The sequence below is a fragment of the Mus caroli genome, chromosome X (genome assembly GCF_900094665.2).
Source record: "Mus caroli chromosome X, CAROLI_EIJ_v1.1, whole genome shotgun sequence".
In the NCBI taxonomy this organism is placed as follows: Eukaryota; Metazoa; Chordata; class Mammalia; order Rodentia; family Muridae; genus Mus; species Mus caroli.
The window spans coordinates 66,239,226-66,260,439 of record NC_034589.1 but is presented as its reverse complement, the minus strand read 5'-3'; the positions used below and the strand labels follow the sequence as shown (position 1 = coordinate 66,260,439).

At 42.1% G+C, this 21,214-nt stretch overlaps 1 protein-coding gene across 3 annotated transcripts in view; it reads right to left on the bottom strand.

Annotated features, from left to right (window-relative positions):
• The window catches only part of Mamld1 (mastermind like domain containing 1), a 102,985-nt gene that overhangs the window by 21,034 nt on the left and 60,737 nt on the right, over positions 1 to 21,214 (bottom strand). Inside the window, exons 3-4 of one of the 3 annotated variants that reach the window (XM_029473610.1) lie at positions 15,196 to 16,912; positions 14,954 to 15,093 (exon numbers count right to left, since the gene is read on the bottom strand). In XM_029473610.1, the coding sequence (XP_029329470.1) occupies positions 14,954 to 15,093; positions 15,196 to 16,912 (1,857 nt within the window). Of the gene's footprint in view, positions 1 to 12,902; positions 13,014 to 14,953; positions 16,913 to 21,214 lie in introns of all 3 variants that reach the window. The other 2 variants (XM_021153298.2, XM_029473609.1) reach the window with 2 other exon arrangements.

Here is a 21,214-nt window from a genome sequence, read left to right as displayed (position 1 = left end):
GAGAGAGAGAGAGAGAGAGAGAGAGAGAGAGAGAGAGAGAGAGAGAGAGAAATAGAAGTGAAATGTGAGATGTTACAACCAATACCACAGAAATACAGAATTGGCATTATTATGAAAAACATGATAAGAAATTTGGTCATTTAAAAAACAAGTTCCTAGTAGACATATATATTTTACCAGCATAGAATCAATCATGAAGAAATGGAAAATCTGAACAAACCAATAGCAAGTGCAGAGATTGAACCAGTAATATAAATGCACCATCAAAGAAAAGCTAAGTACTATATGGTTTCATGGCTGAATTAAAACCAATTTTCTTAAGTTATTTAAAAAAACAGAGGAAAAAGGAATTTTTCTAAACAAATCACATGGGACTAAAAATTCTCTGGTTCTAAACCAGATAAATGTCCCAAACAAATAATATACCAAGAAGCCAATACATTTCATAAACACAGATGTAAAAATCCTCAACAAAGTGTCAGTATATGAATTCAACAGCACATTCAGAAGATACGATTCACATGGTCATAATCATGTGAAACTTATAGCAGAGATGAAAAGGATGTTTCAGTAAAAACAAATTAATAAACAATATACCACAACAACAGAAGAACGAATAAACACCATATGAATGTAGCTAAAGCATGTGATAAAATTCGGCATTAATTCATGATAAAAACATTGATTAAACTGGTCAGAAAAGAGACATACTTCTATATCACAAAGGCCATTCATGATAAGTCAGCATTAACTTACATGAAAATATTCTCTCTTAGTCTTTGCAACAAGGTAAGAATAGCCACATTCACCATTTATTCTTTTAGGGGGTTGTTGTTGTTGTTGTTGTTATCCAGGGTCATGTAATTTAGCCCAGGTTGGCTTTGCGCTCTCAATTCTGAAAGCTCTGCTTCTTAAGTGCTGTGACTACAGTAATGCACACCCATATGTGGCCACTCTGTTCAAAATAGTCCTAGTTAGGGCACATCCAATTTGTAAAAGAAAGTCACTGTTTCCAATGGATATGATCTTACATATAAAAACGCCCAAAGCTATTTGTATACTAAATAAACTCACCAAAGTTGCAGCATATAAAAAACAGCACCCAAACATGTGTCATTATTCTATACTAATGGTGAATTACTTGAAGTAGAAATCAAGAAACAAATCCCATATTCAGTAGATTCAAAAAGTTAACTATGCACAGATTTAACTAAAGAGATAAAAGATCTCTGTCATGAAACATTTTAAACATTGATGACAGAAACTGAATTGGAAAAATTAAATGACATTTTTTTGTTTATAGATTGGAAGAGTCAGTGTTATAAAAACTCTACACTAAAGAAAGTCATTTAGATCCAATGTAGCTTTATGAAAATGCAGGTGGTGTGTAAGCTTGATAGAATTCGCAAAAACAATTCTAAAGTTTGTATGGACTCACCCAAACCTACAAATACCTACAGCTATCTTGATCAAAAAGAAAAAAAGTGGGAAGGATTAATGGGCTAAAAGGTTACAGCAATTAAAGCAGCAAAACAACAAACACATAAACCAAGCAAACAATATAGAAACTATCAAAAATCTGTCTCTATCTATCTATCTATCTATCTATCTACCTACCTATTTAATCATTTATCATCTGTCTGTCATGCCTACCTACCTTCTTGTCTATGTCTTACTGATTTCCAACAAAAGTGATAAGAATATACACTGGGAAAAAAGTCTTTTCAATAAATGGCATTAGGAAAACTGGGTATCTACCTCCAAAAAATGCAGGCAAATCCCCAAGTTTCCAGAGTTATGAAAATCTAATTCAAAATGTATTAAAGTCTTAAGTGGGGCCTGGGGACATAACTCAGTTGGTAGACTGACTGCTTAACACTCAGGAATCCCTGAATTCCATCCCTGACAATGTAGAAACTGGGCATGGGGTCATAAATTTGTAATCTTGACACTTGGGAGGTACAGGAGGAGGAGGAGCAGAAATTCAAGGTCATCTTTGGTTACATAGTGAGTTAGTGGCCAACTCAAAAAAATAAAAAGGGCTTCTTGTGTGTAAGACCCGAAATTATGGAACTATTAGAATAAACATAAGGAGTTTCAGAAAACTTGATTTGGACAAAGATTTTTGGAGGGATAGGATCTAAAAGGCAAAGCCAGACAAGTAGTTTTAAAACAGCTTCAATGCAGCAAAGGATAAAACAGTATGCATATGAGAAAATATTACATCTGATATGGCATTGAACTTGAGAAACTCAACAGAGGCAAAACAAAGCAAAGTTTTTGATTAAAAAAAAAACCCTAAAGACAAACAGGACATTTATGTAAATAGACTAGTCTCAAAGGAAAAAAATCCAAATGACCAGCTGGCATTTGATTCAATATTTCTTGTCATTATGTATCCAAACCATAGTGAATTATCAGCTCAGTACAGTCAGAAAGACTGTTATCAAACAGGCTTCAAGGACGTAGAAGAACTGGAAGTCTTGTACATTGCTGGAGGGAATGTTAATTAGTACAGACATTATGTAAAACAATAGAGATGTTTCTCAAAAAATTAAAAGATGCCATATCATCCATCTATCCTATCACTAGATGTATAGTCAAAGGAAATGAACTTAGCTGTGTAGAAGAGACATCTGTACTCCTATGTTATTGTAGCATCACGCACAATTGTGTCCATCATCAGATAAATGGGTAAAGAAAATATGGGATTCCTGCATGGCTTCAGCCAGAAAAAGAATTGAAGCCTGTCATTTGTGGCAATGTGGGTGGCAATGCAGACTATGTTAACTGAAATAAGACAGGCCCAGAATGACAAATACTCCATGGTCTTACTTAAACATGGAATCTCAAAGGGATGATCTCATCGAAATGAGAGTCAAATGGTAGTTATCCCAGGCTGGTGACTGTTAGGCTGGGGAGGAATCAGCAAAGGTTGCTTGGGAGTTAGACTTTGTCCTGATATAGGAGCCCAAAGGTGTCCTTCAAGATGTTTCCACCTCTTTACATGGTATAATTTGGTATGTTACAGTTATAAAACATGTTTTTAAAAGCATTACAAAATTCTAGAGTTATAAAGATCAAAATTGGAAGGTCCATGAGCTTGTTCATCCTAGAAGCTTTCCAAGTGGGAGCCTTGGAACAGAGTTAGCAGCATTCCTTGGCGACCCACTAAAACCTGAAATTCCTGGGCCCCAGACTGTCCTATGGAATCCGAAATTCTAGAAGCAGGATCTAGTCACATTTTAACAAAGTCTGGAGAGTGTATCCTCAAAGGAGATTGGACCTCAGGGAAGCAAGTGATACTTGCTCCTGTTCAACCGGGCATGGAGTAGTGTTGGGGGTTAGGTTATATGGTTCAGTGAGGGCTGAGTGTTGCTTTTTCAATTCCAACTTTTTAAATCAGAGAATTGTTCTTTTTCTTCTTTTTCATATTCTTATCCCTCCTCTACTCTTATGAGCTTGGAAATTAAGAGTCCTTGGAACACAAGGAGACACACATGGGACCAATACTCAGGATTTCTCAATTGGAGACTAAGCTCAAAAGGTATATTCGAGGGTTGAGCATTTGGGAAAGTGAGAGCATGACAAGAGAGAATGACAGCCTCCCAGGCTGACTGCAGCAGCCTGTGCTCTTGATGGCCTAGTCAACATCAAAAGCATCCTCTTTCCTTCTCCAGAGAACTCTACTCTTCCTTATTCACCTGACCTCACCCATCAGCTTCCTGCCCTCTAAATGGGAGGAACCTGATCCCATCCAAGTTTCTAGAGATGAGACATTTCAGGTTTGCTCTCAGAAAGAAGTGTAGTGTACATATTATCCTTTTTAGTCAATAAGCCTCTGGAGTTCAGGGACTTTTGGGAAAGAAGTTTCCTTGCTTTTCTGACATAGAAACTGGAAGCAGTTTTTTTGAGTGGGGGGGGGGGGTAGAGTAGTGGTAGGAGGAAGCTAGCAGCCTCTGGAATTGCTGATGGCAGCAGTATGCCCACAAGGGGGAGCTAGCTGTAGGATGAGGGAAGGAAGAAAAGACAGTCACTCTCTGGTGATAGGGTTAAGCTGATGATTTAAACCATCCCAAAGTCACCCAACAGCTGCACTTTCCCTTGTAGGAGTCAGTAAGATCTGTTTTAAATTAATTTTATTGTTGTTTAAATCAGTGTGAGCTGGGTTCTCTGCTACCAGTAATTGATTATATTTTGATAGACCACCTAGCCTGGCTCCTCAGATTTCTGAGTTTATAAGGTTTGTTCTATGCTTCTAGCCTCTAAGACTCTTGAATGTCTCCCATTCAAGTACAAACTAGGCCCAACTCTGCTTAGCTTCCAAGATCAGATGAGACAGGACACATTCAGGGGAATATGGCTACATAACAAGAACACTGTATTTCTGATGATGAAGTCTAAGGCCTGCACAACCTTGGGTTCTTCACTCCGACATTTGAAAAGCAACAATGTGTGTAGGAGATTATTCAAGCTCTGGATCATACTGAATTCTGACATAAACTTACTTCAACATGTCCTTTCTGGGGTTTTGTGAAGAAAATAATTGATCCAAACTGGAATTTTTCTATAGAAAACAGGAAGTGTTAGCTCTTAAGAGCAATTATGGAACCAAAGTCTCTGAATTCTAAAATCCTTTGAAAAGTCCCATAACATACTAGAAAGTCAACATTTGATTTCAAGCATGATAACTGAACAAAAGGCATAAAAGCTCTTCCTGAAGAGTCTCCTGATGACACTAGAGCAATCACAAGGGTTTGGTCCATTTTTCTATTCCTTTGTCCAGTATTGCATCAAACACTTTACCTACTTGGAGAGTAGAGAATAGATATGAATAAATACAGACTTACAGAGAAATGCTTATCAGTCTCTCTCTCTCTCTCTCTCTCTCTCTCTCTCTCTCTGTGTGTGTGTGTGTGTGTGTGTGTGTTTCTGTGTGTGTGTGTGTGTGTGTGTGTGTGTGTGTGTGTGTATCTCTCTCTCTCTCTCTCTCTCTCTCTCTCTCTCTGTGTGTGTGTGTGTGTGTGTGTGTGTTTCTGTGTGTGGGTAGGGGTAGGGAGTGTTATGGGTTGGAGTTGGCAAGGACAATGAGAAGTCCAGATAGGAGAAGTGACTGCTACCCTAGGGTGCATTGGGAACAAAGCAGATGCCTGGGAAAGAATGAGGGTGAGGGGTGGAATCTCTAGTTCCCTTCTCCACAGCACCAAATGCATCTCAGAGTGTTTTGTTTATTATAATGTATCCATACCCACCCAGAGGGTCTTTCTTTAGTGGCCTGTACATAGGTCAGAGGCAAGCAGCCAGGATAGTGGCAAAGAATTCATGGTGGAGACTCAGTAGAAAGGTCTTAGTTGTCTTCAAACTTCTGGAGGACTCAGAAACCTCAGGGAAAACATGGAGCTAAAACTTCAATCAGCTGATAGATTTCAGAATATCATAATTTGTGTTAAATTGTTCATGGAAGAGGAACCTATTGTTCATGGAAGAGGAACCTAAATTCTATAGTAAATATCACCCTATGTAAGTCTAACAAGTCACAGTTAGGGCTTAGAGCAGGATCGTGGAGACCTGTAAATTTCCTGAGGCCATGCCATGACTTAAAACATACTAATACAGTTTTATTAATAATTGAGCCCTTAGTTATAACCTTATCATTTGTAGTGTGGTATAATTCGGGACCCGGGGAGAGTAGCACACTTCTCACAAGCATTTGAGGGAAGAGCCAAGTAGAACAGATTTGCATGACTCTGAGCCTCTATCAACTCAAAGAGAACTTCTATGGTTTAAGCCATTTCATCCCAATTCTACTTCTTTGATCTGTATTGTTCTAAATATAGCAATTAATGAGAAATAATGGAATCCAGGCCTCTTACTGAGCATGGAGATAAGGAAAGGTACCTCTTTGTGACATATTTGCCATAAATAAAGTTACCAAATTAAAAAAATAAAGCTAATAAAAGTAATTAGCAATATAGTTGTTAAGTGAACAAAATAAATGAAAACCAAAAACTCAAAAACAAAACCACAAGTTTTCTATGAGAAATATGGAATCTAAACTCAGAAAGTAGTAAAAATAAACATGTGTTATTATTTTAATCCTATGGTATGAGATTGCTATTGTTTGAATGCTGAGTGTCTCTCAAGGGCCCTTGAGATAGCAGTCTGAACACCAGCGTGTGGTACAATGGCAGAGGTGGTGAAACTATTAGGAAGTAGGGCCTAAGGGGAGGAAGTTAGATCATTGGGGATATGTCCTTGACCCTTCGTGGGGGAATATTGAATCCCTGCCACTTTGTGCTTCTTTGCTTCCCAGGTGCTATGAGCTGAAGAGGTTTGATTAAATAGGTGTTCCCATCATGGTGTTCTGTCTTAGCACAGACTCTAAATCAAGGGGTCCAGCAGACTATGGACTGAAAACTGTGAGTCAAATCCTTTCTTCTTACAAAGTTATTATCTCAGGCATCTTGTCAAAGTGACAGAAGCTGACTAACACAAAGCCTTTTCAAATACAACCAAAACAGTATCATTCTTTTTGTGTGTGGGGGGGTGGGAGGTATAGGGTATATGTAGTCCAAGTCAACTTTTAATTTGTGATCCTCCTGCCTCAGTCTCAGTGCTAGGATTACACATGCCCCCATGCTCAGCATAGCTAAGTGTTCTTACTAGTTTGCATTTTAAGCCAAAAAAAGAAAGAGCAAATGCCAAGTAGTCTTTAAATCATACTCACTTGCTCCCGTGCTAGTCAGAAACCAATAGCAGTTATCAACACAGCGTGTAAATGGAGACCACTCACAGCTCCTAAGACCACTGTTGACTGGTTTGTACCAGAAGGATTAGTGCCACCTTTGAGTGGTATGAATAAATCTTAGTAAAAACAAGTGGCTTGAATTCCTAAGCTAGCTGTCTTCTGTTTTTGTTTTTTTTTTTTTTTCTTATCATATGTGACTGTCACTGTGGTATGTGAAATGGCAGCCAGAAGTCTTGTTTTGTCCTTATAAACTTCATTAACAACAGTGATTGCAGCAGCAACAGAACACCCTGTGCAAAGTACCACCGGAAGCATGACACTGTATTTGTTGGAAGTTGAAGAGGGAGATACACATATTCAGACATTGCACAAATGCCATAGAAGTACAAGAAGCACAAACTAACTCACAAAGATGCACTGCAGGCAGGCAGTGTCCTACACAAGGTGTCAAAGATATTTCCTCTATCCAGCATGAAAACAGCTGAGTTCATCAAGCTCCTAAGTCTTGAAAGCTGAGAGCTTCTATCAACATATATCCAAACCAACCATCCAAACAATCTCAAAAACTTAACATTCTGTGAACCTAGCAGATGCTACTCCATCACTGGATCATTCCCACCACCCCGCATTCTTATACTTATCATCATCATCATCATCATAGCATGGGGTTTTTCAATGGGGTGTTCTCATTGTCTGCAGAAGTTTGAAACCCTGTGTCTTTCCTCTTTGTGAGTCTAAGCTGTATATTTTCTGATCTAACACACAACTTCTCTGGTTCAACCAACAGCTAAACAGGAGCCCTGCTGTCTATTTGTTATCTTAGGAGCTGCTGTCTATGTGGGCATCAAGAGCAGTAATGTCCCCTAACAAGACTGATGTAAGGAATTCCCCCAAATCTCAAAATCTTTGGATGCTTAAGTCATTGAATAAAAATGTTAGTATTTCCATAGATCCTATACATATCCTCTTATACTTTCAATCATGTCTAGATTACTTACAATATGCAATATAAATGCAAATAATCATGCTATATTGTTTATGAAATAATGACACAAAAATGTATGTGTTCAAAACACACAGATTTTTTTTCCATATACTTTTGATCCATCACTGGTTTAACCTGAGAATTTGGAGCTTGCAAGTATTCAGGACTCACTTGTCTATTCTGCTGCTCTCTTCAAGCTCTGAAGCAGTCAAGTCAGAGTACACAGAGCTTTCTAAAAGCAGATCAAAGTTATGTACTCTGCCAACCTCTAAGAAACACAGTCAAAAGGTACAATAGTCTCAGGCAAGGTGTCCATACACTTGTGATTTATGATCCTGGTGGATCAAAAAAGGGGAAGCTTTAAGGTGGAACATTATTCTCAATACTCAGAAACTCAAAAGGAAACTTGGGGAATATTGGTAACCTTAGTGCTAAGTTTTGAGCATAGTTTCATTTCCTGTCAATTCACAATGGTTAAAACACAGCTACTCAACCCAGAGGCGTCAGTGATCACCCCCTTGAAATGTATGTCACTCCGTGCCTAACACTCAAGAAAACATGTCCATGTCTGCTAGAGAAGTTGCATGCAGGGCAAGCCTCCATTCTGATCAGTGGTCCTTTGCAACCTGACATGTGTCCCCCTCCCCCACTTCCTTCCTTAGTTGTCAGTTGACTTCCAATAGGCAGCCCAGACCTTGCTCCCGAAGGCCTCTGCTCTTATATTTCACCAGAATGAACCTTTGAAGTGAAGTCTATGTTACCCCTCACTAGAATTAGGAAAAGAGAAAACATGAAGAAACTTGCCTGTGAATATGTCAGGCAGTGCTGCCCTCCCTCCCCACTGAATGAGAAAAAAAAGCAGCAAAGCAAATGAGAGGACTTAGAAGCCCAAGGTGACAGGCCCTTCTTCTACAAGTGGTACACCTGGTGTGATGGGAGGAGTCACGTCTCTCAGTAAGTTAAAGTCACTGTAAAAATGCTAGTAAGTGATTCTGAGAACAGGAGAAGGTTCAGTTCCATCTCTCCTAACTGGAGTCTAAAATGGGCTAATGTAGCTTTCATTGCAGAAGGAATTCTCTGAACCTCACTGAACATTTCTGCTTTCAATGGGAGGCTGTAATTTGAATGCAGTAATTAGAGCTCATGCAGCACTAAGCATGAAGTCAAAACCTAAATAATCTCAGGGACCACAGACATTCTATTTAAAGGCTGTGGAGGTGTGAAGAAGTGAAGAAGAGAGATGGACAAGGAGAGGTGATGCATGTGTTGTACTTAATCCCTGTGGGTCTGGGCCAGCATGGAGATGGCGTGTGTGTGGGTGTGGCCTTTACTTTCCCTTTTGTGGACACACTCGCAGACCCGTGTGCCAGGTTCAGGATCTGCTTTCCAAGTGACAGGTGGCCCCAGCAAGCTGCTGTAATCACAACCTTAGCCCCTCCTCCTGCCCACCTGAAGTCACCCTGGAGTCACATTTGTCATTCAGCATTTACATAGCTGCCAGAACTTCAGAGGTCTATGCCTGGAAGTAAGTGGACTTAGCCTTGAGTCCACCCTTTGCCACAGTTGGGAAGCCTGGGGCCAACGTCCTTGCTCTATGTATTACCCTTTCGGTTCTGGTCCATGGGTGAAGTGCCTGCCCTTACACCTGTGGCAGTCCCAGTGATTCAGGGAGGGCAGGTAACACTGATGTCCCTTTCTACTTGCTAGGGACCCACTGCTTCCTAAGCTAAGAGGACATGTGACTTCTTTTCGAGTATATAATTCAGAGCTGGCCCAGCAAGGAATTAATCCAGTCTTCTCCTACAGGAACTGGAGTCCCCTTTCTCTCTGCTCAAACTTTGTCAAACTCTCATGTGCTTTCAGTGTATTTCACTGTAGCCACTCTCTTCCCCCTGTGCCTCACATCCTGCCTCAAGTGTCAGATTCCAGGACTTTCTGTTCTTAGTCCAACTGGCTGCCATTCACATCCCTCCTCTTCATATAGTCACAGTATTGTCCATGACCCATCTCTACATGGGGCAGCAAAGCACAGGTGCAGAAGACGCTGTGGCTGGAGGCCACCTCTTGTTAGCACAGCATCACTTCCATCTCCCAAACAGACTTGTTTTCCTCTTTGGGAGTAAATGCAAGTTCCATTCTCCAGTGACTGATGGTGAAATTGCACTAAGTCCTAACCCTGATTGTCAATCTGGGTTTCACCAAATTACAAAGCTTCTTCACAGCACAGAAAATGGTTATCAAGGTGAAGAGACAGACTGAAGAATGAAGGAAACTTTGTGCTAACTATTCACCTCACATGGGATTAACATCCAAAATATGTAAATAGGTGAAAAAAACTAAACAAAAATATCAAATAATCCAATCAATAATAGGAAATGAACTGAGCAATTTCCAAATGAAATTAAAATAGCCAAGGAATACAGGCAAAGATGTTTAGTCTGAGCCATCAGGGAAATGCAAACCAAACTACATTCAGATTCCATCTTAACCCCAGTCAGAATTACAGTCATCAGGAAAACAAAACAAAATAAAACAAAACAAAAAAAACAGTAAGCTCTAGAAAAGATGGGGGACAGATATACTCTGTAGGATTATATTCTGTAGGATTGCAAATTAGTGTAGCCACTATGGAAATAATTATGATGGTTCCTCAATAAATTAAAAGTAGATCTTCCAGGCTGATAAAGTACTTGCTTAACACATGTGATTCTCTGGGATAACTTCTCAGCACCATAGAAAAGTTAGCAAAATCTAGAAATTCTATGTGATTTTTGCAATATCCTTTCTGGGCTTATACTCTGAAGTATTACAATTATTCAATAGATGCCTGTATACCCATTTTTATCATGACACTGTTCACAATAACCAAGACATGGAATTAGCATAGGTGCCCAACAACATATGAATGGAATATTATTCAGCTGTGAGAAAGAATGAAATCACTCCATTTGCCAGAAAACAGTTGCAACTGGTGATTCCCATGTTAAGTGGTATATAAAAGACTCAGAAATACAAACATTACAATGTTTTTTTTTTCCTTAGGCAGAATCTAGGGAAAAAGGTGATGAAAGTATAAGGATTGTTAGGGAAAGGGAATGGATCGGTGATATTGGAGGTGGAGCTAAGTGAAGAGCACAGAGACAGGTGAATATGATCAAAATATGTTATGTGCAAGTATGAACATGTCACAATGTCATCTACTGTTTTGTAGAATTAATATATGGTAAGAACAAGATAGGACAAATTAAGTTGTCTATCAGGGGAATTCCTCACCTAAAAATTCTATCTCCTTATCTTTTACTATAATTTGAAGTCAAAACAGCTCTAAAGAATAACTTTATATTGTGAATTTGGGATTAGTTTTTATTTGGATGCAAAATTTTACCTGGTCTCAAATTTTCATATTTCTCCACTGGAGGGGGTTGTAGCATATTTGGTATTTCTTCTGCATTGCATTTCTCAAGTCCCAAGTGCTCACTATGGGAGTTTCACTTGCCCACAGGGGTTTAGATCTTAGGCCAAGTCTCATACTGGTCCTGTCTGAGTGCACTCGAGTTTGAAGCAGCTTATTTCTCTTTTCTTCCTCAGTTCTCTATGGGATGGGGGCTGCTCCCTTCTATATTTTTTGGCTGAGGTTCTGAGGGTTTAGGAAATTTTGCTTCTGGCCCTGGCTCACACACAAAACATCAAGCACTGCTTTGTATGCATCCAGTGCCCTCTCTTGACTTGTAACACTGAACTGATGCCCTGATGACAGATGACATTTGCCTTAGATGGAAGAGGTGGTCTACATAAACTTCATTATGCATTCCCCTGGTAAAGAGTAATCTCTTCGGTTAAGAAACACAGAAGAATGAACCCTACAGACAGCTAGAGTGGGCATCTCTGCTTATTTAACACTTTGTTTCTCATCTTACATTAAAAGAAAAATATTCCTTTAAAAACTGAGCTCCAGATTCACATGTACCTCGAGTCTTCCCACAATAACAATGACTGTAGAGGGGAAGGGTCACCAGCTAATAAATACCATGTCATCAGGTGACCATTGCTTGTACAGACTCAGCCTGGATGGGCAGTTTGTTTCCCTGCTGCTAAGGTGAGAATCATGCACTCCCCACCTTTGGGGCATCCATCTGTTCTTCCATAAGGATACCCAATTTTGCTTCAACCACTATCCTCTTTTTTTCTTCTTCTCAGGAAGAGTAACCAAGCTGTTTAGAGACCTTACAGTTGTGATGCATTTGGTCTGGAAGGATGCTATGTGAACAGAACACCGGAGATGGGCTGGAGCAGGAGCACAAGAGTGCTCAGGAATTGGGAACACGGTGCTTACAAGGTAAACACAACCATTGGCCATCTTTATTGAGCCTAGAATGAAAGACCCCACAAGGGGCACAAGGCTTATAACTCCTGGCAACAACATGGTAGAGGCAGGGTTGAAGGGAGATCGGCTCACATTCTATCCTGACCTATCTTTTGATGTCTTAAAACCTTAGAGGACAGATTTGAGGACTCAAGTCCAACAGTTAGGCAGTGACAGAAAGTCCTTTTTGCTTGGCTTTATTCAAAGAACTTTAGATGTCATATCTCATTTCATCCTTAATCAGCTACTACTTCTCCATTTTGTGGAAGAGAAAATGGGTAAAAAGGGAAGGTAGAAACAGAACATTCTGGAGGCAGTACCCCATTCATGGGAGTATAAGCATAGGCTCTGCAGCATTGGCTGCCAGATTTGCTGTGTGACTGTGGGCCACTCTGCTGACTTCTCTGTGCTTCTCTTCTCAACACTGACTTGAACAATAAAATTTCCTACCTCTGAGGATTAAGAGACGAGACAGGTGAGTGAAGATTCCATGCCTGGCCTATGGATTTATATGTGGCTGGGAAGACAGCTCATAGTAGTATGTTGTTGTCCCCATGGGGAGCCTAGCCTGTCTATGAGGGGGTATTAGGGGGCTTTTATACACTTTTAATCTTTGGAGGGCATGCTTGCTTGGTTTTTCCTCCAAAACACCTTCCCCAATCCCACCTTAGTGATCAGCCAGCTGTAATTTTCATGACCTCTATCATTAAGCATTTCCCCCTAAGGCATCTGAGCTGGCTCTGTGGCAATACAGTCAGACTACAAACACATCCCATTGCAGATAAGAACAAAACAAAGTGGCTCACAAGGTTAGATGGTGGCACATGTCCATGAGTGCTAGTGAGAGAGTTCCACTGCTGATGCTGGTGCTCCAGCCAGAGAGCCGTAGAAGTCCACGCACAGCGATGGCAACAGCCCTATAATGACATCAAACCACAGTGCTTCTGAGCCACAGACAAGGGCTCAAGCCCCCAGGCGATTGCCCTGTGCCTACTGGCTCTGTCTTCATGCCACTCACCCTAGCTAGCCACCAGCCACCCCTACGGGAGTTCTTTCTGCTGCATGCACCCGTCATATAGCCAATTCCACGAGATCAGGCACTGATTGATGGGCTCCGTGAAACTTGGGTGAAGTGTCTACTTTTAGAAAGCTGTCATGTACACCCTTGAAGACATCAGCTCCTGCTTCTCTGCCCAAGCACTTTACGACCCTTTTCTCTTTGATTTCTCTCCAGAACAGAGGCCCAGTAGAAAGTGGAAGCCCCAGGTCAGTCAGGACAATGCTTCCTGGGGGCATGTTGTCTGAGCTTAGAGAAGCTGCAGAAGTTAGACAGGAGAGAAATGGGAGAGAAATCCTGGTACAGGAACCAGCAGGGTCGAAGGCCAAGAACTCTGAGCACTTCAAGGTTATGGAATGAAGTGCAAGGCAGAACCTCACAGGTTGTGCTTGGACAAGTATATGGAGGCAGATTCTGGCCTTCTGGGAACATCTGATAATGTGAGAAACACCATCATGATGGCATTCTATTGAGGCCCTTCTTAGAGCAAAGGGTGACTTATTGGGATGCTTGTTAAGGGTCAACTGTATCAGCTCAGATGAAGAACTGATGAATGTAAGAAGCATCATGACTGACAGTATTCTACAGGAAGGTTGACAGTATTCTATCAGGAAGCCCTGCCTCCTGATAACCAACCTTCCTGAATTTCCTTGTGGCTGACATCTGGACAATAACATAGACTGTATTTTAAAGCTTTCTGGCATTCTTTCCCATCCCTGCTCTCATTCTTGCATCTATTTAGCATGTTTCCCATCCACTTGGATGAAGCCAAGCGGCCATGTTCTTTAAAGAAGCCTCTGGCCAAAACTAGTTCATGAGGTCGCAGAAAAAGCCTCTTTCTATTATCCATGCCATGAGTGAGCATGGGAGATGCTCCTTCCCCGTGGAACTTGAAGATGACAATGATTTTCCGAGAGACTCTGGTCCAGAAGAACCAACTAAGCCACGATTCTTGACCCACAGAGCCCGTGAGCCAATATGTATGTGTGGTTTGGAGTTGACACTTTTGGTTAATTTGTTACACAGTGATAGCTAATTAATACAGGCAAGGATCAGAGCAAAGAAAAGTGGGAACTACAATAGACACTACCAAGGAAAACCAATTGTGTCTCATGATTCAAAAGACTGTAGGTGATGAGAGAATGTGAGAAAAAGTAGTTTCAAGAAGAGAAAGACTTTGGAGCAAGGCTTTCTGGCTTTAATCTCCTGTTCAGAGTCTTGCTAACTGTGTGACACTGGGCAAGTCATCAAAGAGTTCTGAGCCTCAGATAATTCTTTTGTAAAATGGTGATGGATACAGTCACTACTGTAGGGGTGTCTGTATTTTTCTTCCTCAGTACCTAGCATAGTGATAAAGGACATGCTGAGATTGTTCAGCACAGGTTGCTGAGGGCATTTCTAAAAGGGCTTAGTATTCAGTTTAATACCAGCATGGACAAGACCCAAATGCTTCAATGTGATTTACTTACACATCCTTCAAAGCATTTGTGTGTGGCTCGGTCCAAGGGAAACTATACACATCTGTAAAAGTCTGACTTGTCCCCTGGACACAGATTATGGGTGAAGCTTTCTTCTCAGGACAATTAAGTGAGCTGATCAGGCCCTGGAACCATAACTTTGGCCTCCTGCACACTCTATTTAACTACGTGCAATTAGCTAACTTACATGGGCTTTTCCAGCGTCAAGTTTGGCCTCAGTGAGGATAATAGCCTGAATTTGCCTGCCAAAGCCAGGTTTGTATGACATCTCACATAGTTCTCATTTCCCAAAGGAGTACTACCAGTTAGGAGGTAGCCTTACCTGTCCAGGCAGAGCAGGCATAGAATCAGAAGCCATCATGCGCTGAAAGCGCTGGGGTTGCTGCATTATCTGCTGCAGAAGGAATGAAGACTGGTCAGGTTGCTGCTGCTGTTGTTGTTGATGATGCTGCTGCTGCTGCTGTTGATGCTGCTGCTGTTGATGATGATGCTGTTGATGATGCTGTTGTTGATGCTGCTGCTGTTGATGATGATGCTGTTGATGATGATGCTGTTGATGATGATGCTGGAGTTGCAAAGTGGCAGTGGCAGTGGAGGAGGCAGTGGCAGAAGGAGCATGTGCTGGTGTTGCCTGAGGCAGGTAGTGGAGCAAAGATGACTGCCTGGAGTGGGTAGACATGGAGGCCATCTTCTGGGGGCTTGGCTCAGAAACAAAATGTGACAAGGGCTTGGTGTTGCTGAAGGTAAAGGGCTCAGGTGCTTCTGGACTGGAACTTGTTAGGCCCTGCTGCATGATCATACTCAAGGTTTTAGGTTGCTGGCTGCTGGTCATAGGCTTAAAGATGGAATTTGCCTGATGCTGCTGCTGCTGCTGCTGTTGTTGTTGTTGTTGCTGCTGCTGTTGCTGCTGCTGCTGCTGCTGCTGTTGTTGTTGTTGCTGTTGCTGTTGTTGCTGTTGCTGCTGCTGGCTTAGCAGATTGCTGGTGGGAGTGAGGCTCCTGATCAGAGAGTATTGTGGAGTGAAGGACTGCTGTGGCAAGCCAGGGCTGGAGAGATTCTCAGGGCGGTAGGGTGGGGATGGCCCTGGGGTGCTGGTAGGCAGAGCAGATATCAGGTGTCCTTGAGGGCTTTTGACACTAGAGGACACCAGATTGGCAAGAATGGAGCTCTGGGGACTGAATTGTGGTTGCTGATTGAGAGGCAAGCCTGGGAGCTTTGCTGGAACATAGGGCAAGGTGGGCCCAAGGGCAGCATTGCTGCTGGGGGCCATGCTGGAGAGTAAGGCATTGGGCGAGTTTTGCACAGCACTGCCAGACAAGCTACTGGATGACATGCAGGATGCTGTGAAGTTCTGTGGGCTGAATGGTGGTGGTGGTGGTTGTGGTGGTGGTGGGTGAGGAGATGGCACTGGGAGGTAAGGTGGGGAAAGACCCGGAGGAGGCAAACTGGACCAATTGCGGTTGGAACCTTGTTTTGTAGCAGATCCCTGCTTGCTGGCTGCCAGTGCTTTCAGCTGGTGGGCATGATGCCACTGAGGCACAGATAATGGAGGCATAGTGACAGGGAGCATGTTCTGGACCTGGTTCTTGACCTGAGCCTGTGCTGTTGAAGAACTGGATGAGACTATCTGCTTACTGCTGGAAGGAATGGAGTAGCACATCCCCGTGGAGGAGGGCATGATGGGTAGTGATGTTCCAGCAACTTGACTGCAGCTAGATGCAAACTCCTTGCTGGATCCAAGGCTTTCCATATGTGGCATCTGAACTGGAAGCTTGGCAGGAGGACCAAGAGGGGCCTGGGGGTTATGCAAAACCAGAGGTTCTTCTGGCTTGCTCCCCAGAATCTTCTCAAGGTCAAGGTCATTTGAAGAAGGTTCTTGAATTTTGGTTAGTTCCTCCAGCAGATCTTGAAGCTCTTGGTCTACAGCTGGCACACTGTTGTTTTTCTCATAGTAAGGAACAGCATGTCCTTTCAGCCCCGTGTCTGCAGTTGATGGCACCCCAAATGCTGAGCCCATAGCACTGCTATTCGCAACATTACTGTCCAGAGGGTTGTTCTCAAGGAGTAAAGATTGGCCAGCCACTCCCAGGTCTGCAGACGTGGGATTCATGTTTAATGTGGGCATCTGCATCTCTGTAGAGAGAGAAGTAGGGTGGGCACCTGGGCCCATAGACAGGGTGACATCTTCAAGGCAAGGTCTTTTGATTTTATTAGGATAGCTCCCATCAGCCATGCCTGTGAAGTGGAAGTTCTCTCCTTCCTGTCTTCTCTTACTGGTTCCCTGCATTTATGAGAGAGAGGAAGAGGGGGAGGAGGGGCAGAGACAGAGACAAAGACAGAGACAGAGACAGAGACAGACAGAGAGAGATACAGAGAGAGAATGAATGAATACAAATTAAACGAAAGGTTTGACATATTAAAGTTAATGCTAGGACTCCCACAAATAAAACAGGACTCTCAGTTTAGACTTACACTTGTCAAAAATCATAAAAATACAATCTATTTTTGGAAGCATGTTTTTTGTTTCTTTGTTGCTCTGTCTCATTTAAACAGCCCTGTTACATTTCAAATAAAGCAATATGCTGTCTGTATACTAAACAGGACTGAAAGTCACACAAAGGGTATTCGTTGTACACTTAAAGGGGAGTTCAGGGGCTATGCTGAGCTCACAAAATGAACTCGTTGCCAAAGGCAGGCACTCAGGTGCGAAATAGAACGAGCTGAACAATTTCAATGTCTACTTAGCTACAGATAACCCAGTTAAAAAAAAGAAAAACCATAAAATAGACACTGACCTTCCTTGCTTAAATGAATCAGGGTATGTTGATAAAATAGAACCTAACAGTGTTTAAGAAATGGAAATGCAAGGGAGCTGCCTGAGGTGTATGTTTAGGGGAAGTGCCCGTTTTAAAACAGCCACTGTGGTTATTATTCCATTTAGTTTACACCCACACACTCTTTCCACATGTACACATACGCACAGCTTATGTGTGTACAAAACTAACTTGGATGAACCAATACTCTACTTTTTTAGAGTGGTCACGTCTGAGAAATGACTGGCAATTTCCTTTCTAGTTTCTGCATTTCTGTACTTTTTTGTTTGTTTGTTTTTTGTTTTAATGAGAAAAGGTTGCAATAAAAGAAAAGCCCAAGTATAAAGTTATTTAAGTAAGGAATTCCTCTGTGCGGATGTATCCTTGGGTTGGGGAGATTATCAAACAACAGGAAGAGGCCCCACTGTGGGATTGGCACCTTGGGAGAGATGCCCATTATATATAAAAGGAGTCTTTAGGAGCAAAGCAATACTTTGTTTCCCTGTTTCATATTCTTATCCACCATTCAGTTATGTTAACAACCACGAGTTGTCTGTCCATAGATAAGGGGAGAGGAGGCAAAGACATTCATATCAGAATAAGGATAGGATGCCAATTCTGGCCACTCCTCATCTGCAGCAGGCTAGGGTTATGGTTCTCATGGCTAAGTGAACATCAAAGTAACCCCACCCAGAGCTCTGTGCCCCAGGCCTTCCTGCACAGGAGAATCACTTAGAACTATCTAGATTGCCAGATCCTCCCATAAAAATCAACTATAGTAATTGAATCCAGGGGAGAGCTCAGACAGTGGACATAGGCAGCATAGCATAGATCCTTGGTCATGAGATAGATACAGTGATGTTTTGCCCTTTCCATGTATGTATACTCTCTGAGCCCACTTTATTATGTGAGAAATGATAAGAAAGAGTTCTTAGGTCCTGTTGCTGCTTTCTTGACTAGAATGGGTAGATTATATGATACATGTAGGGCCTCAAAGGGTTGTGACATTCCTAATGCAGATCTTGAAGGGCCCTGGAAATTCAGTATCTTCTCATAGCAATGGCTATCCCCCAGGAAGCAGGCAGGGCTTTCCTTGTATTGCCTATCTAGTGGGTCAAGGCCAGTTGAAGGGTCCACTCCCAGTGAGCACCCAGTTGCCTCTCAATCTCCTGTCTCCATTCATCCTAACAGCAGAGCATTACAGCATCTTCTTTGGCTTTTTTGAGATGCTCATGATTCAAACAAGGGAAGTAGACCTGTTGCCAAATTCATTTGAAGACTGAGTACTACTGAAGGCTGACCAGGAATGGGTGGGTAGAAGAGGCCTATCCAATCTTTCATGCCAAGTTTCCTATCCAGGGCCTGGTTGGGGTTCAGAAGCCCTTGTGTTCTCAAGATTTTCAGGAAGCAGTTCACTGAGGGTTTGACCACAGCAAATAAAGTAAACAAATAGTAAATAGCAGTTGAGTGAACCAATGGACAGATGAACCCAAGTGATTTAGCACATAGTGAACTTGGCAACTCCTCTAGCCACGTATGGAACAGCCCACAAACAAGTCCCTCAAATTCCAAACTGATACTTGATCTCTTCAATCGTATGTCAAAGAATCCAAAGATAGGCTAAAACTAAAAACTGCCTAAAATGAATCAATAAGTGTTTATATAGTGTAGATCTTGGTAACCAAACTCTTGCAGGGAACCAAGGTTAGTAACAGTTGGGTCCTATATGCTATTTCATGGTGGCATGATCTACACAACAGGTTTAACAATAGGAAGTCTATACACAAGCAAGCAGGCAGTCAGACAGTGGGATGAGGTGGAAGGGAAGGTAGAGGAGTAGAGATGGGAATGTAAGCCTGGAATTCTGGCTGGGTGGGACTCTGAAATTCACTGACAGGGCTCATAGAGCTTTTGTCTGCCATGAAACTGTTGGGAATAAGGTGGCAAGAGGCATCACTCCTGTATTCCAGTGGTCATGTAAGTGAGAATGTGTCAAAGGGCATTTTGTACTGCTTGGATCTGATATGTTATGTTAAATCCACAGCGAGGCAGTTGCTGGTGCTCACCACAATGAACACTGAGGGGATGGCTAATGAGGAGGCAGTCTCCCCTTGGCAGCCTTCTTTAGTTGCTGTGGGACCTCCATTCTACAGTGCTTTATCGCAGGACTCAGTTGAACATTATAAATTGTGTGGAGTGTTCTGACTGTCCAGCCTTTTGCTACAGGGAATATGTGAGGTGTAGTCAGGCTGCATAGCCAAGGTACCAAGAAAATGTCCCTTTTGCTCTAGTACTTCAAAGAGCCATCAAAACACGGAAGGCATCAAATGCTGAGGTAAAGGGGGCTCTAACATGTACTTGGGCAGTACTAACAAATGACAGAAGGCCCTTCATCTGCAACGTGACAGGACTTGTAGAAGACACCCTCAGGCAGCAATTCGTAGACATCATACAAGCCAGTAGAATTCACACAAACCATAGGCTTGTAAGTTGTCAAATTCCATCATTGTGCTCAAATGGCTGTGTGCTACCCTGGGCTGTGACAGACTCTGTCTTCAGATTTCCACACCTCCCACTGGGACATCACTCACAGATCTGCTAAGCAAACTGGCCCTACATTTAAATCACAATCCCCCTTCTGAGGCTTCCCATTTGGTTCACGCATGCATGTAGGATGGGTGGCATTGGGCCTCCCTTTCTTCTAGTCTGCTCAGGCCTTCTCATGAGTACCATTTTATTGGCTTGGTCTCCTGATGCAGGGTCCTTTGGGCAATTTTGGATGCCTTATTACTACTGGTAATATGATTGGAAGTGAGCTAGAATCCTATGGACTGAGACTTGGTGGTCTTAGGATTTTAGGGAGTATTATAGTACATTTCAGAAACTCAACACCTGTCAAGAGCCAGACTGAAACAACATAGATCAACCTGAGAACCCCTATAGAAACATCAAATGCCAGGTTTCCTTTAGTTAGGGTAGTTGTGGAGAAACAATGAACCATACAGGGTAGTTCTAAGACTGGTTGTGACTGGGTGAACATGGAAGCACCAGCTCTTCTTAAGCCATGATCAAGCAGTCCCCTGTGTGCTGGATTCTCTAGTAGCTATTAAATTATATTGCTTTTGCACTAGGACCCCTTGAGTTTTCTCTCCTCTAGACATAAAAGGGTGATCCCAACACCAAGGGCTCTTCCTTAAAGAAGTCATGGAACTTGAGCTACAAACATCCATCTTTCTGTCTCTCTAGGCTTAGCTAGCTTCAATAGTTCATAGAAATTCAGTTATACAAAATGTAGCCTTATGTGTATGGTTTCTTTCCTGAGCATGTTTTCTAGGTCCATCCATTTTGTGGCATGTGTCAATACTTCATTTGTTTATGGGTGAATAACACGGCATTGGATGAATAGAGTAATTTTTTTTTCTATCCATTCACTGAATGGTAGATATTTGGGTTGTTTTATCTTTTGGGGGTATTTTAATTTTTCCTTACCTTTAAGAATTTCATACATGTATGCCATGAAATATGATCATATCTACCCTTCCATTTTCACCTCCAAATCCCTCCATATCACCTATAATGAATATTTCTCTTAATTTTATATCTTTGAAAAAACCCAGTAAGTCAAGTTAGTGTTGCTTATATGCACATGGTTGAGGGGGCAATCCCTAGGATCATGAGAAAGCTACTCAATATGGGGCAGAGCCAGGAGATCAGCTACCTGTCTAAACTGGAATTGGCTCCCTTGATCTTGTACAGAAACCTCAGTTGCT